Here is a 16,821-nt window from a genome sequence, read left to right as displayed (position 1 = left end):
AGAAATCCATCGATGATTGTAAAAATAACGCTGTGAAGAATTATACTTGTATAATGGGTAAAAATGAGTCACCTGCGTATTTCTAAAGGCAGCCCTACTTCTGTACTGGGGAAATGTATACATATTATAGTATCCTCTTCTCACCATACAGGCTATCTAGAACCATATTAAAGGCAGAGTAACTAAGTCAAAATTTAGAAAAATATCAATGAAATATATTTCATCACACAGTCATTTTACAAAAAGCTCTTTTAACAACCCATTAGGTTTGCATTAGGATTATACCATGGATACAACCATATTTTCACACGTTTCATTACAGGGCTGAAAGATCAACTGGTTGGGGGGACGAATGATTGTTCTAGTGATGTTACTCTCACAATGTCATGTCTAATATCATCACCCATTGAGGTTGTAGGAAAATGCCTCTTTTGACATGGTCACCCCCACTTTTTGCCTGGTTTCTGGTGCAATTTCAACTGAATGTGCACTGGTACCTGCTAAACAGGTCCCCAGTGCCAAATCTGTTTCCCTAAAACTGCACAGTCGTTTTACCCATTGGCAAACCTTTAATTGCTTTTGTAAGTCCTAGTAAACGGTGTCCCTGGTACCTAGGGCAAGGGGTACTAGAGGAAGGCCCCTGAGGGCTGAAACACAGATTGTGCCACCCTCAGAGACACTCACAATAAGTGCACGCAGTGCTGCCTTTACAGGATGCTTGTCTTGGTGCAAACTTAAAATTAAAACACGACATGGCACAGCCTGTGTGCCCTGCACACTGTATGCAATATTTGTAAGTCAACCCTCTGGCAGGCCTTCCAGCCCGTAAGTCAGGGTGCATTATATTATATGTGAGGGCATACCTGCATGAGCTGATATGCCCCTGCTACGCCTCTGTTCATTCTCAGAAATAGTAAGTGAAAAGTGCAGCCATGTTAACTACATGTGCTGGACACTGGTCATTACGAGTTCCCTAGCTAAATGATGGCTTCTCTCACAATAGGCATGTTTGGTATCAAACATCTCGTATTAATAAACCCTCACTGAATCCAGTGATGGATTTATTAATACATGCATTCAGACGGCACCTTAGAGGTGCCCCCTTGTAAACCTACCAACTCCTAGAGTGGGCACTGACTAGTCAGAACCAGTGCAGCCACTATAGACAGAGTTCTGGCCCCCTTAGGTAAGAGCCAATGCTCTTGAAGGCTCAAAACAAAGGCTTTCTCTGGGCAGAGGTGTGACCTCCTCTCCAAGGCAGGATGAACATTCCAGGGCGGGGAGCTTCAAAGGCCTTGCCACCTTTAAAATGCAACACAGGCCTCCCCAAATGGTGGAAGAGGCTGACCCCAGTTCCTGACCCTACTTCTGGTGGCAGGACTTGCGGGAAAATTAGGTAAATAAAAAATTAAGAGGAGTGCCCACTCCATGCCAGTCCCACCCCTAGGGTAGACAAGCTGAAGTGGACACTACCTTTGAAATTCCTGTATATTGTGTGGAAGAAATTAGGCCAATAGGGTTAGACCTATGTCCACCTCCAAAGGAAGTGGGCACAGGAAGGGTGTAGTCACCCTAAAGGTGAGTAGCCCACTGACTGCCACCTGGCACTCCCTGTAACGCCCCTAAATTCAGTATTTATGTGGCATCCCTGAACCCTAGAATCAGATTCCTGACAACCTAAGAAGAGGCGGACACCAGAGAAGTCGACCAGTAGAGAAGAATGAAGACACCAAAAGATTTGGCCTCAGCCCTACCAGGCCTGTCTGCAGCCTTCAATGAACCTGTTCCCAGAAGACAACTGTCCTGCAGCCCAGAGACCTCCAAAGCCTTGGGAGAACTACCTGTCTTCAATAAAGAACAAGAACTCTAGTGGACAGCGGACCTGTCCAAAAGAAACATCTCCAAGGACGAAAGAAGTCTGACTGAGGAATCGCGAAACCATCGCATGGAACCACCACGGCCTGAGTCCAAGTTTGCCCACCAGTTCAGTGAAGGCTCCCCAGTGCTACTGACCTAGAGCCCATTGTGGGCTGACCCCTCCAAGACTCCACAGCAATGCCTGAAGCCTAAATCTGAGGGCTCCCCATGACCGCGACCTGCCTGATATGCTGTTTCCAATGCCCAAAGACACCCCGGCATTGGGAAGCTAGAGCGTTGGTGTCCCTAGAACCCTTAGAATCTTAACTTACCTGGGCAGCTGCGGGTTGACCTCTCCCATCCTCCAGGCCAGAACCTGCAGCCCATTTCTGAAAGTGATCTCCTGATTTGACTAACATTGGGAGTCCGACGTTGTGTTGGCACTCTGCAACCGGCCGCCCCTGTGCCTCTGAGGGTGCAAGTTTGGTGCTGCCTTGTGGCCCCCCTTGTCCTTATTTCAACCCCAGGAGATCCCCCCACCAACCCCGCTCTACTCACCTGTAAGCAGCGCTGCAGCAGACACCCCCGTCTCCATTAGATAGAATTGGGCGACCAATGCTGTATTGGCACACTGCACCCAGACGCTATTCTGCAGCTAAGGGTGCTGCTTGTCCACCCCTCCCAGTGCTTGCCTGAACCCCTGGAAACAAACTTCTGATACTCCCCGTACTTATCTGGGAGCAGCACGTCTTCAGTCCTTCCAAGCCTCTGTTGACTAACATTGGGCACTGACTCCAACGTCGAGTTTGGCACCCAGCCTCCCCTGTGCCGCTGTGGGTGCACTCTTTGTACCAACTGGAACCTTGCCCGGTATTAGCCTGAAACTCTGAAGACTGTGGTTGTAAGTTGTGTACTTAGTTGAGAAACTGCATTCTTTTTTACTTTCCATAGGTTTACATTGAAGATTCTGAAAATTGCACTGTTGATTTTTGAAACAGCAAATTATTTTTAATTTAAAAACTGCTTACCTTGTAACAATGTACTTGGGTTCAAAGCATATATAAAAGCAACTGTTATTTTTCTAAATTGGTCTCCGATTTATTCTTTGAGTGTGTGCCTCATATATTGCCTATGTGAGTACAACACATGCTTAACACGAATCCTTGATAAGCCTAGCTGCTCGTCCACACTACCACAAAAAGGGCACTAGACCTATCTATTTCTGCCTCTGAAAGCCTTTGGAGATCCACGCTTTAAATTAACCCATGGCGGCTGTGCCTTTATTTCGTTCTGCACAGCTTGCCTACCTCTTTTTTTAATTTATTTTTTTCTTTCGTGCAGCCCACGAACATACATTTAGGTGTGTTCACTGGTGATCGTGTTCATTGCATACCTGTCCTTAAAGCCCCTTTTGTATCCCTAAAAGCTTTAGCTGTGTTTGTTACGGGATCCTTATGGAGGCTTTATTGGCTTCCAGGTCCCCAGTCATGGATTATTAATACTGCACATATTTGACATCCATTTCTCAGATGGAAACCTCGGTGTTGGTTAAGTTTCTGCACCACCCCATAGCCTTGGGTGTTGTCAGATTAAGGTCTGTTGTGACTGTCTGCGAGTTTGACTGGTGCCTCTCTGGGTTGGGGCCGAAGCAGCACTGAGTTTAGCGGCCTCTCTCTTTCAGGCGTTGGGAGAAGATGGGCCAGATTCCTGGCCCTGAGTGTAACAACAGGCCCTGGTCGGGGTGAAGGCTACTCCTATGCCCGCCTCTTAGAAACTGGCACTGAGGCCTGACCCTGACTTATGATTGCTCTAAAAAAAAGGTGCCCTTTTGGAAATACCTGGATGTGCATTGGCATAGACAGCACTCTCGCATCACAGGCATATACCCTACTTCATGGAATACAACTTGGCAATAGCTTGTCAAAACAGTGGAAGAATGTTTAAATTAAGGATGAACAACATTTGAATTCCCATCACATTAAGGCCCGTATTTATTCTTTCTGACGCTAAACTGCGCTAACGCAGTTTAGCGTCAAAATTTTTTGCGCCGGCTGACGCCATTCTGAAGCACCATGCGGGCGCCGTATTTATTGAATGGCGTTAGCCGGCGCTAGTAGACCGGCGCTGCCTGGTGTGCGTGGAAAAAAACCACATACACCAGGCAGCGCCGGCGTAGGGAAAAATGGCGTTAGGGCGTCTTAAAAATGGTGCAAGTCAGGTTGACGCAAAAAAATCGCCTCCACCCGATTTGCGCCATTTTTAACGACGCCCAGACGCCATTTACATGACTCCTGTCTTAGTAAAGACAGGAGTCATGCCCCCTTGCCCAATGGCCATGCCCAGGGGACTTATGTCCCCTGGGCATGGTCATTGGGCATTGTGGCATGTAGGGGGGCACAAATCAGGCCCCCCTATGCCCAAAAAAAAATATTTTAAAAAAAATATATATACTTACCTGTACTTACCTGAATGTCCCTGGGGTGGGTCCCTCCATTCTTGGGTGTCCTCCTGGGGTGGGCAAGGGTGGCAGGGGGGGTCCCTGGGGGCATGGGAGGGCAGCTGTGGGCTCATTTTGAGCCCACAGGTCCCTTAACGCCTGCCCTGACCCAGGCGTTAAAAAGAGGCGCAAATGCGGGGGTTTTTGGCCCGCCCACTCCCGGGCGTGATTTTTGCCCGGGAGTAGAAATACGACGCATTTGCGTCGCAGTCATTTTTTGGGACGGGAACGCCTACCTTGCATCTCATTAACGCAAGGAAGGCGTTCACGCAAAAAAATGACGCTCTTTACTCATACTTTGGCGCTAGACGCGTCTAACGCCAAAGTATAAATATGGCGTTAGTTTTGCGCCGAATTTGCGTCGAAAAAAACGACGCTAATTTGGCGCAAACGGAGTATAAATATGCCCCTCAATCTTATGTGATACATTCTTTAATAGAAAATGAAAGAGGTTAAGTTACAGTTTGTTCATTTCTTGAAGTAAACCCAAACAAGTTGGGGGCGTGTAAAAAAGCGTTTGTGGATCACATCCATAGTTTTACACTCTCCATGGATCCTTAAATTGGCGGGCATAAACGATCTTTCTCTTCTGGTTTTCTAAGCCATTTTTCACACTTCTCTGTTAACAAGGATACCACATTGGTTTTGGAACGTTATAAAGGCAGTATATTCAAAGATAATTAAAGGATAAGCCTAGCATTTGTTTTTAGTTTTTGGCATGGTGGTGAAGCAAGAGGTAGTGGGAGCACACACCATTGCAATTCCAGTATGAACAGTGCTACTTTTTCACTGTGCATTTGTGTGAGTAAAGTTACTCATTATTTGTAGGGACAACTGAAACGTTTATTTTCATGTTGTTATATTTGGATTTAGTGTGCTGGCCACGGCACTTCAATAGAAAAAAAACACAGAAATCCTCAAAGCAGCTCTCTGAGCACAGTGGGAGAGCCGATACAACAATATTCACTGCATTCGGGAAACTCACCCCATAATGCTTTGCAAGGCATTCCTTTTACAAAACATTTTTGCTCATAACTGAGCCTGTGGTGGTCCTAGGACAACAGGACCACCTTCAAAACCTTCAACACAACATGCTCTTGCTGTCTAGATCATCTCTGGGTCCTCACACTAGGTTATTGGGAACAGCAAAATAATAACCTCTCCTACCCTCGTGTCTTTTTAAGCTCTCTCATTGCTGGAACTTTTGTTTTACAGCTGGGAGTAGTTTCTGTTTTGAGGGCATTGTTTGTAATAATATTCTAGTAGACATGCTAGCCCTGAAAATGTGTAATGCACTATGCCCACTAGGGGCTAAATATATGGTTATACTGCATAACTTCCTGCCATTCTGTTTTCATGTGGTTCTGCCTTTTAGGGGCTGACCGCATAGTTACATGACCATATTTCTTCCAAATGTTATTTTGTTGTGGTGCCCAATAGGGGTTGTATTGAGTGTTACAGTCTAATGCCAAAAGTTTATTTCTGATAAAGATTTTAATTGGGTTTACATAATGATTGTATATGTTTTATTAATCTCTCCTTATTGCAATTATGACCATGATTCAGACCAACATAACATTCTTATCACACTATGACTGTTTGAACACTCTTGATATGTCCTTATTATACTATGACTGTTTGAAAACTTTTGATATGTTTAAGTGAGCCTTCTGGTTTATTTCTCTCATTACTCCTCCGTGCTGTCTTGTGTCTTTTTTTGGGAACTGTGTTAGCCAGCCAGAAGATAGGATGCTAAATGGCAACATTTTCATTTTTTGCTGCAGGTAGAGGAAGAAGATAAATGGAAGTGCTTTAGTTATATGCAGGGTCACTGGAATTATGTGGCAGGAAAGGACCAAATTATGAGGCAGGGTTAACCAATTTATGTGGCAAGAAATGTCCAATTATGCATTTACAACACCAATAGCTCTAACTCTTGCAAATGCGAGACCTATTTATTGCAAATGCTTGCTTAAGTTTCCGGAACTAGGAAGTTAAACAAATTCCCTATTTATGAGTCTTTTTCTCGGTACAACTATATTTATTTTCCGTCTGTCTGAAATAGACTGCAATAAAATGACCTGGAACGGGTCAAAGACAAACCCTGGTAAAACTGTTAGTAGACTGATGTCATGAATCTGCAAATTATGTCTTTTGACGTGATCGTGGGTTTGTGGTTCTATTGGAGTTTATGGCGTTAAATGGTGTATTTCAGTGGATCAGTGGATTTGGGTGTCTACCATCATGGTACAGTGTAGTCATGCTAAAGGAAAACTGGTTTAGGGATGGATAAAAGCTGGTTAATATATTTATTTAATTGTTTATATAATGCTTCTTGTCACAACAGTTGACTGCTTACAAGAAGTATACCAACGTAAAAACTAGAATAAAAGCACAAATGTACAGAAAAATAGATATTACAAGGCATCAGATCTGTGAATGTTCCAATTTTGTGTAACGGATGCTGCGTAGGTACCTCCACAATGGAAAAGGTTAAGAGAGAGGTGAAGGAATTTGGAAAAGATGGAATAAAGACTGACTCTGGGGTAACTCACTGGCATGAAGCAGGAGTGGGAGAAACAGACTATTAGGGATTGGGGCAAATAGGAACATGAAGTGATAACTGGCTGGTTGAAGAGAAAGAAAGTAGGGCCACTAAGAGCCACGGAACAGTTTAAATATGCAAAACAATAGCATAGTTTAATTGATCCAGTTCAGAGAACAATATCGACAACTGTAATAAAAATACAAAATGTTTTTTAAATTGCTCTAGTATACCATTAAGTAATATAATTCTAAGGAATAAAATGTGCCCATCTCCTAGTTTAATTTGTCTAATTCAAAACAATATTGATAACTATAATAAAATGAAAATGTTCTTTTTAAATTGCTCTAGTATACCAATTAGGTAATATAATTCTAAATAATAAAATGTGCCTATCTCCTGATTTGCCCCAGTGCGCTTTCGGCACACTGTGCCTCCTCCAATCCCAGTTCTAGCCTGCTTGATGTTGTCCCCCTGGTAGACAGCCACAATCCGACAGAGAACACGTTTTATTTGAATCACGAGCACATGCCCAACATAATGACAACATGGATGTCCTCATCTTTCATACTCCCCTGAATTGTAAGAATACATTCTGTATTTGAAGATATTGTTAATCATTTGAATTCTGCTTTCAGTGCTAATTTATTGAAGTCTAATTACCTCATTGTTGCCCTTTGACCCGTGTGCTGTCAGATTCCATTCTGCACATCCAGCCATAGTGGTCTTCCCTGTCTTTTCAGGATCTTCTGTAAGTATCTCTGATGCCGTGTCCCTTTGCACCTGCACAGACCTCGTGGTCACCATGCAGTCATACTCTCTCAATTCCAAGGGTATCCTCTGCTTAAATCTGCTGCTAATGGGTTGCACGGTCCCTGATTCCTTTGAGGCAGTTTCTTTAACTGTTTCACCCCAGTGTTCTTGATTGGCCATGGTGGCCTCAACTGTAACACTCATCTCTTCCTCTGCTGCCAGTGATTCTGCAGCCAGTGATGAAAGATTCAATTTTTCACAAGTATAAGCAGTGGTCTCAAGGGTTTCTTTCTCTTCTTCTTTCTCCGAGGAGCAGGTTTCTGTCGAGATACTTTTTGTAGTTTCAGCCTCTACTCCTTCTCTCAGTGATTCTCTTTCAACACATAGAGCCCCTACATTTTTCAGAGTTTCAATCTGTGCTCTTTTCGCTGGTGAGTTATTTTCTTCACATCTTGCTTTCTCCATCCAATCCATTTTAGCTTCGTCCTCTTCTACTATGCCTACTGCTTTGTGTCCTGTGCTCTTGATCTGCACAGTCTCCTGCTCACCACTTTTTCCTTGCAATGTGTTTCCTTCCTCAGATTGATTTTGAATCATCTCCAAAGAGTCCGCCTTCTCTTCCTCAGTGGGAGGTCGCCTTTCCCGGTGTCTAATTCCAAGTGTCTCAACATGTCCCACTTTCCATTCATATATCAGTGGATCTGTTTCCCCACATCCAGTTCTAATGGTTTCCATAGCTTTCCCATTCTCTCCTTCTGCTGGAAGAGCTCTTTCCTCACATCCATGTTCAGTCATATCTTCAGGATTCCTATTCTCTCCTGCTGATGGTTTGTCTTTTTCTTTATACTGAGTTTGTACTTTCTCCATAGCTTCAGTGTTGCTTTCTGCTGGGTGACCACTATCTTTGCATTCAGCTCCCATTGCCTCCATTGGTTCTCCATTCTCATCTTCTACTAAAGGCTTTACTTCATTGCATCCAGTTTTAAGTGTCTCCATTGGTTCCCACTTTTCTCCTTCTACTTGTGGCTCTCTGTCCTCACAAACAACTTGAACTAACTTTAGATGATACATATGCTCTCCTTCACCAGGATGCTCCCTTTGCTTGTATCCAGTTCCTCCTTTCTCTATAAATTCCTCTCCTTCTGCTGGTAGGGCACTTGCCTTGCATCCAGTTCTTCTTGTTTCCCCCGGTTCTGCATGCTCATCTTTTCCTTGCTGCTCTGTTTCCTCGCATCCAGCTCTCATAGTTTTGAGTGATTCCGGCTTCCCTTCTTCTGCTCGCTGGTCTCTTCCATGATCTCCTGCTGCGTTGGCTTCTTTAGCTGAGGCTGACTCCAGTTTCTGTTGTTGAGATTCAGACCTCTCGCTCAGCATTGTCCACTCAGCATGTACCACACGAAGCTAGGACATAAGCGAAAGAAAGAAGGGTGGCATTACCACTTGTTTCTGAAATAAAACAAAATAATTTGACGTATCATGCAGTAAAATGGGCAATAGTTTTTTTTTGTGGATAATGGTCTCTCGTCATAGCTTTTGTTCCTCGTCATGCATGCAGAATATAGTCTGCGTGTGGGTGTCTGTCACTGTCCTTGATCTAGCAGTGAAAACCTCAGTTTAAGAGTCTTCATCCTCCTGAGGTCAAGGCTGAATTGGTCAGTCGCTACCTTACAATTAACTGCTGATGGTATGCACAAATGCATGACTTTAGAACACCAAATATTTCTGGAATCTTGGCCACTTTGTGACTATGCTAATCCCTAATTCAGATTCTTTCTATGCTGCACACGGAGTCAGCTGGAATTCAGATTGTGATGCATGGACTAGTGCATGAGGGTGATGTTTTCCCACTGGTGCTACTGCACGTTTTCGCCACACAAATCCTTATTTCATTGTTGCGGTTGCTCTCCTAATTGTTACATAATTTAACTTTTGTTTAACAGTGTTAAAGATGTATGTATGTTTTATTTCATTTCTGAAATTCTATATTTTAATGCAAATATATGTTTATGTTCATTTAGTGACTGTCTTTTAATGTTTGTTTAGATTGGATTTGCTTCTTGCTTGTAGTCAGGATCCGTAGAAGCCGGAAATAAGGTCAGATCAATTAAATGTCATACCCAGTTTAGTGACGTTAATAACTGTGGCAGTGAGAGACACAACACAGAGACAACTGAGTTGCAAAAGAAAAATTGGAAAATGTGCCGCCCTTAAAGAAAACCCGCATGCCAATACTTAACATAGTACATTTTTCCTTTTTCCTTTACCTGCAATCGTTTTGACCGTAGTTGACTCTGACGTCTAAAGTGTTTCTGAATCTACACTGCATCTCCTGCATATCACATTCTGAGGGAAATAATGGGCCAGGCAAAATACTTCTACTCATTGTCTTTAAACTAGAAGAAATTGGTCAAATCGTGTAAGAACTGTAAGATTCCTTCACATAGTAACTGTTTTCTGAAAATAATATAGTTATTTCCCAAATACACACAGTTCCATGCATCTGATGTAATTACATATTTATTCAAAACGGTTCCCAGGGACCTAAACTGCAATGGCTGCCTGACTGCAAGAGGTTAAAATAGCTTATCTTAAGAAAGGCTATTGTTCATACCCTTGCACAAACAGTCTGGAGGTATTTTCCATATGAGTGTCACATGACTGTAACACTAATCTGAAGCTTTAGTTCTGTATCACAGATGCCTAACTATAACATCAAATAACCAGGCTGGTTACATCCGTTGTCGTTGTCGATCTCCAGAGGACAACAGTTGCCAAGTGGGATCTGAGAAACTGCAAGGGCATCCAGAACTGAGCAAAAGACAACAATCATCGAGGCCTGCGACCCGTGCAAAATTACAGCTCGAGGCTCACTGAGGTTCAATAGACTACACACTGCAGAGTTTGCATGCTATATTTTCTTGCTGTGAAACTGATTTCTCTACACTGCCCTCTGAAATGTACATTTGAAAATATGAAAAAAGCATCCACATATGTATCAGATCTTACTGGTGGAAAACCCTACTGCTCCTCTTGCGCCCCTTTCTGCCGGGGACCCTGTGATAGGTCAACAGCTGGAACATTTGGAATACCTCATAAACGTGTTTAAGCCACAATCTGTGTGTGGGTGCTAAACGTCCTGCAACCGAGGATCAGAGTCTAAGGTCTCTTTTTCTGCCGCTGCATTATAGTTCTCTGGCTTGCGTGTGCACTTTGCACTCAATGTCCCAGTTTGTTAGCCGCTATTGCATTGGACCAATTGGCAACTATTGCTGGTCAAGAGAATCAGTTATCTTTGGGAGGTGATAAAGCAGTGTTTACTTTATTTGCTACCTACCAAATTCAATTGACGTGTAAGGCTTTTTTTCTATAAATGTCACTAGACAACTTCATAAATCTCAGCTCAGTGGTATTCGAGGTCTTCCTGGATCACACTAGTCAGGCTTTTGAAATATAAAGTCCACTCAGAATTCAACATGAGTGCATTCCCGTCTAGTCTAACCCGTAGAAATCCATCGATGATTGTAAAAATAACGCTGTGAAGAATTATACTTGTATAATGGGTAAAAATGAGTCACCTGCGTATTTCTAAAGGCAGCCCTACTTCTGTACTGGGGAAATGTATACATATTATAGTATCCTCTTCTCACCATACAGGCTATCTAGAACCATATTAAAGGCAGAGTAACTAAGTCAAAATTTAGAAAAATATCAATGAAATATATTTCATCACACAGTCATTTTACAAAAAGCTCTTTTAACAACCCATTAGGTTTGCATTAGGATTATACCATGGATACAACCATATTTTCACACGTTTCATTACAGGGCTGAAAGATCAACAGGTTGGGGGGACGAATGATTGTTCTAGTGATGTTACTCTCACAATGTCATGTCTAATATCATCACCCATTGAGGTTGTAGGAAAATGCCTCTTTTGACATGGTCACCCCCACTTTTTGCCTGGTTTCTGGTGCAATTTCAACTGAATGTGCACTGGTACCTGCTAAACAGGTCCCCAGTGCCAAATCTGTTTCCCTAAAACTGCACAGTCGTTTTACCCATTGGCAAACCTTTAATTGCTTTTGTAAGTCCTAGTAAACGGTGTCCCTGGTACCTAGGGCAAGGGGTACTAGAGGAAGGCCCCTGAGGGCTGAAACACAGATTGTGCCACCCTCAGAGACACTCACAATAAGTGCACGCAGTGCTGCCTTTACAGGATGCTTGTCTTGGTGCAAACTTAAAATTAAAACACGACATGGCACAGCCTGTGTGCCCTGCACACTGTATGCAATATTTGTAAGTCAACCCTCTGGCAGGCCTTCCAGCCCGTAAGTCAGGGTGCATTATATTATATGTGAGGGCATACCTGCATGAGCTGATATGCCCCTGCTACGCCTCTGTTCATTCTCAGAAATAGTAAGTGAAAAGTGCAGCCATGTTAACTACATGTGCTGGACACTGGTCATTACGAGTTCCCTAGCTAAATGATGGCTTCTCTCACAATAGGCATGTTTGGTATCAAACATCTCGTATTAATAAACCCTCACTGAATCCAGTGATGGATTTATTAATACATGCATTCAGACGGCACCTTAGAGGTGCCCCCTTGTAAACCTACCAACTCCTAGAGTGGGCACTGACTAGTCAGAACCAGTGCAGCCACTATAGACAGAGTTCTGGCCCCCTTAGGTAAGAGCCAATGCTCTTGAAGGCTCAAAACAAAGGCTTTCTCTGGGCAGAGGTGTGACCTCCTCTCCAAGGCAGGATGAACATTCCAGGGCGGGGAGCTTCAAAGGCCTTGCCACCTTTAAAATGCAACACAGGCCTCCCCAAATGGTGGAAGAGGCTGACCCCAGTTCCTGACCCTACTTCTGGTGGCAGGACTTGCGGGAAAATTAGGTAAATAAAAAATTAAGAGGAGTGCCCACTCCATGCCAGTCCCACCCCTAGGGTAGACAAGCTGAAGTGGACACTACCTTTGAAATTCCTGTATATTGTGTGGAAGAAATTAGGCCAATAGGGTTAGACCTATGTCCACCTCCAAAGGAAGTGGGCACAGGAAGGGTGTAGTCACCCTAAAGGTGAGTAGCCCACTGACTGCCACCTGGCACTCCCTGTAACGCCCCTAAATTCAGTATTTATGTGGCATCCCTGAACCCTAGAATCAGATTCCTGACAACCTAAGAAGAGGCGGACACCAGAGAAGTCGACCAGTAGAGAAGAATGAAGACACCAAAAGATTTGGCCTCAGCCCTACCAGGCCTGTCTGCAGCCTTCAATGAACCTGTTCCCAGAAGACAACTGTCCTGCAGCCCAGAGACCTCCAAAGCCTTGGGAGAACTACCTGTCTTCAATAAAGAACAAGAACTCTAGTGGACAGCGGACCTGTCCAAAAGAAACATCTCCAAGGACGAAAGAAGTCTGACTGAGGAATCGCGAAACCATCGCATGGAACCACCACGGCCTGAGTCCAAGTTTGCCCACCAGTTCAGTGAAGGCTCCCCAGTGCTACTGACCTAGAGCCCATTGTGGGCTGACCCCTCCAAGACTCCACAGCAATGCCTGAAGCCTAAATCTGAGGGCTCCCCATGACCGCGACCTGCCTGATATGCTGTTTCCAATGCCCAAAGACACCCCGGCATTGGGAAGCTAGAGCGTTGGTGTCCCTACAACCCTTAGAATCTTAACTTACCTGGGCAGCTGCGGGTTGACCTCTCCCATCCTCCAGGCCAGAACCTGCAGCCCATTTCTGAAAGTGATCTCCTGATTTGACTAACATTGGGAGTCCGACGTTGTGTTGGCACTCTGCAACCGGCCGCCCCTGTGCCTCTGAGGGTGCAAGTTTGGTGCTGCCTTGTGGCCCCCCTTGTCCTTATTTCAACCCCAGGAGATCCCCCCACCAACCCCGCTCTACTCACCTGTAAGCAGCGCTGCAGCAGACACCCCCGTCTCCATTAGATAGAATTGGGCGACCAATGCTGTATTGGCACACTGCACCCAGACGCTACTCTGCAGCTAAGGGTGCTGCTTGTCCACCCCTCCCAGTGCTTGCCTGAACCCCTGGAAACAAACTTCTGATACTCCCCGTACTTATCTGGGAGCAGCACGTCTTCAGTCCTTCCAAGCCTCTGTTGACTAACATTGGGCACTGACTCCAACGTCGAGTTTGGCACCCAGCCTCCCCTGTGCCGCTGTGGGTGCACTCTTTGTACCAACTGGAACCTTGCCCGGTATTAGCCTGAAACTCTGAAGACTGTGGTTGTAAGTTGTGTACTTAGTTGAGAAACTGCATTCTTTTTTACTTTCCATAGGTTTACATTGAAGATTCTGAAAATTGCACTGTTGATTTTTGAAACAGCAAATTATTTTTAATTTAAAAACTGCTTACCTTGTAACAATGTACTTGGGTTCAAAGCATATATAAAAGCAACTGTTATTTTTCTAAATTGGTCTCCGATTTATTCTTTGAGTGTGTGCCTCATATATTGCCTATGTGAGTACAACACATGCTTAACACGAATCCTTGATAAGCCTAGCTGCTCGTCCACACTACCACAAAAAGGGCACTAGACCTATCTATTTCTGCCTCTGAAAGCCTTTGGAGATCCACGCTTTAAATTAACCCATGGCGGCTGTGCCTTCATTTCGTTCTGCACAGCTTGCCTACCTCTTTTTTTAATTTATTTTTTTCTTTCGTGCAGCCCACGAACATACATTTAGGTGTGTTCACTGGTGATCGTGTTCATTGCATACCTGTCCTTAAAGCCCCTTTTGTATCCCTAAAAGCTTTAGCTGTGTTTGTTACGGGATCCTTATGGAGGCTTTATTGGCTTCCAGGTCCCCAGTCATGGATTATTAATACTGCACATATTTGACATCCATTTCTCAGATGGAAACCTCGGTGTTGGTTAAGTTTCTGCACCACCCCATAGCCTTGGGTGTTGTCAGATTAAGGTCTGTTGTGACTGTCTGCGAGTTTGACTGGTGCCTCTCTGGGTTGGGGCCGAAGCAGCACTGAGTTTAGCGGCCTCTCTCTTTCAGGCGTTGGGAGAAGATGGGCCAGATTCCTGGCCCTGAGTGTAACAACAGGCCCTGGTCGGGGTGAAGGCTACTCCTATGCCCGCCTCTTAGAAACTGGCACTGAGGCCTGACCCTGACTTATGATTGCTCTAAAAAAAAGGTGCCCTTTTGGAAATACCTGGATGTGCATTGGCATAGACAGCACTCTCGCATCACAGGCATATACCCTACTTCATGGAATACAACTTGGCAATGGCTTGTCAAAACAGTGGAAGAATGTTTAAATTAAGGATGAACAACATTTGAATTCCCATCACATTAAGGCCCGTATTTATTCTTTCTGACGCTAAACTGCGCTAACGCAGTTTAGCGTCAACATTTTTTGCGCCGGCTGACGCCATTCTGAAGCACCATGCGGGCGCCGTATTTATTGAATGGCGTTAGCCGGCGCTAGTAGACCGGCGCTGCCTGGTGTGCGTGGAAAAAAACCACATACACCAGGCAGCGCCGGCGTAGGGAAAAATGGCGTTAGGGCGTCTTAAAAATGGTGCAAGTCAGGTTGACGCAAAAAAATCGCCTCCACCCGATTTGCGCCATTTTTAACGACGCCCAGACGCCATTTACATGACTCCTGTCTTAGTAAAGACAGGAGTCATGCCCCCTTGCCCAATGGCCATGCCCAGGGGACTTATGTCCCCTGGGCATGGTCATTGGGCATTGTGGCATGTAGGGGGGCACAAATCAGGCCCCCCTATGCCCCAAAAAAAAAATTTAAAAAAAAATATATATACTTACCTGTACTTACCTGAATGTCCCTGGGGTGGGTCCCTCCATTCTTGGGTGTCCTCCTGGGGTGGGCAAGGGTGGCAGGGGGGGTCCCTGGGGGCATGGGAGGGCAGCTGTGGGCTCATTTTGAGCCCACAGGTCCCTTAACGCCTGCCCTGACCCAGGCGTTAAAAAGAGGCGCAAATGCGGGGGTTTTTGGCCCGCCCACTCCCGGGCGTGATTTTTGCCCGGGAGTAGAAATACGACGCATTTGCGTCGCAGTCATTTTTTGGGACGGGAACGCCTACCTTGCATCTCATTAACGCAAGGAAGGCGTTCACGCAAAAAAATGACGCTCTTTACTCATACTTTGGCGCTAGACGCGTCTAACGCCAAAGTATAAATATGGCGTTAGTTTTGCGCCGAATTTGCGTCGAAAAAAACGACGCTAATTTGGCGCAAACGGAGTATAAATATGCCCCTCAATCTTATGTGATACATTCTTTAATAGAAAATGAAAGAGGTTAAGTTACAGTTTGTTCATTTCTTGAAGTAAACCCAAACAAGTTGGGGGCGTGTAAAAAAGCGTTTGTGGATCACATCCATAGTTTTACACTCTCCATGGATCCTTAAATTGGCGGGCATAAACGATCTTTCTCTTCTGGTTTTCTAAGCCATTTTTCACACTTCTCTGTTAACAAGGATACCACATTGGTTTTGGAACGTTATAAAGGCAGTATATTCAAAGATAATTAAAGGATAAGCCTAGCATTTGTTTTTAGTTTTTGGCATGGTGGTGAAGCAAGAGGTAGTGGGAGCACACACCATTGCAATTCCAGTATGAACAGTGCTACTTTTTCACTGTGCATTTGTGTGAGTAAAGTTACTCATTATTTGTAGGGACAACTGAAACGTTTATTTTCATGTTGTTATATTTGGATTTAGTGTGCTGGCCACGGCACTTCAATAGAAAAAAAACACAGAAATCCTCAAAGCAGCTCTCTGAGCACAGTGGGAGAGCCGATACAACAATATTCACTGCATTCGGGAAACTCACCCCATAATGCTTTGCAAGGCATTCCTTTTACAAAACATTTTTGCTCATAACTGAGCCTGTGGTGGTCCTAGGACAACAGGACCACCTTCAAAACCTTCAACACAACATGCTCTTGCTGTCTAGATCATCTCTGGGTCCTCACACTAGGTTATTGGGAACAGCAAAATAATAACCTCTCCTACCCTCGTGTCTTTTTAAGCTCTCTCATTGCTGGAACTTTTGTTTTACAGCTGGGAGTAGTTTCTGTTTTGAGGGCATTGTTTGTAATAATATTCTAGTAGACATGCTAGCCCTGAAAATGTGTAATGCACTATGCCCACTAGGGGC

General features: G+C 44.5%; 1 protein-coding gene across 1 annotated transcript in view; it reads right to left on the bottom strand.

The window, feature by feature from the left end:
* Positions 1 to 16,821, bottom strand: part of LOC138287193 (centromere protein F-like) — a 94,495-nt gene that overhangs the window by 10,346 nt on the left and 67,328 nt on the right. The window contains exon 9 of the mRNA XM_069227554.1: positions 7,563 to 9,053. Coding sequence (XP_069083655.1) covers positions 7,563 to 9,053 — 1,491 coding nt within the window. The remainder of the gene's footprint in view (positions 1 to 7,562; positions 9,054 to 16,821) is intronic.

This window comes from Pleurodeles waltl, chromosome 4_1 (genome assembly GCF_031143425.1).
Source record: "Pleurodeles waltl isolate 20211129_DDA chromosome 4_1, aPleWal1.hap1.20221129, whole genome shotgun sequence".
NCBI lineage: Eukaryota > Metazoa > Chordata > Amphibia > Caudata > Salamandridae > Pleurodeles > Pleurodeles waltl.
The sequence above is the reverse complement of the archived record's forward strand: the minus strand, read 5'-3'. Positions and strand labels throughout refer to the sequence as shown.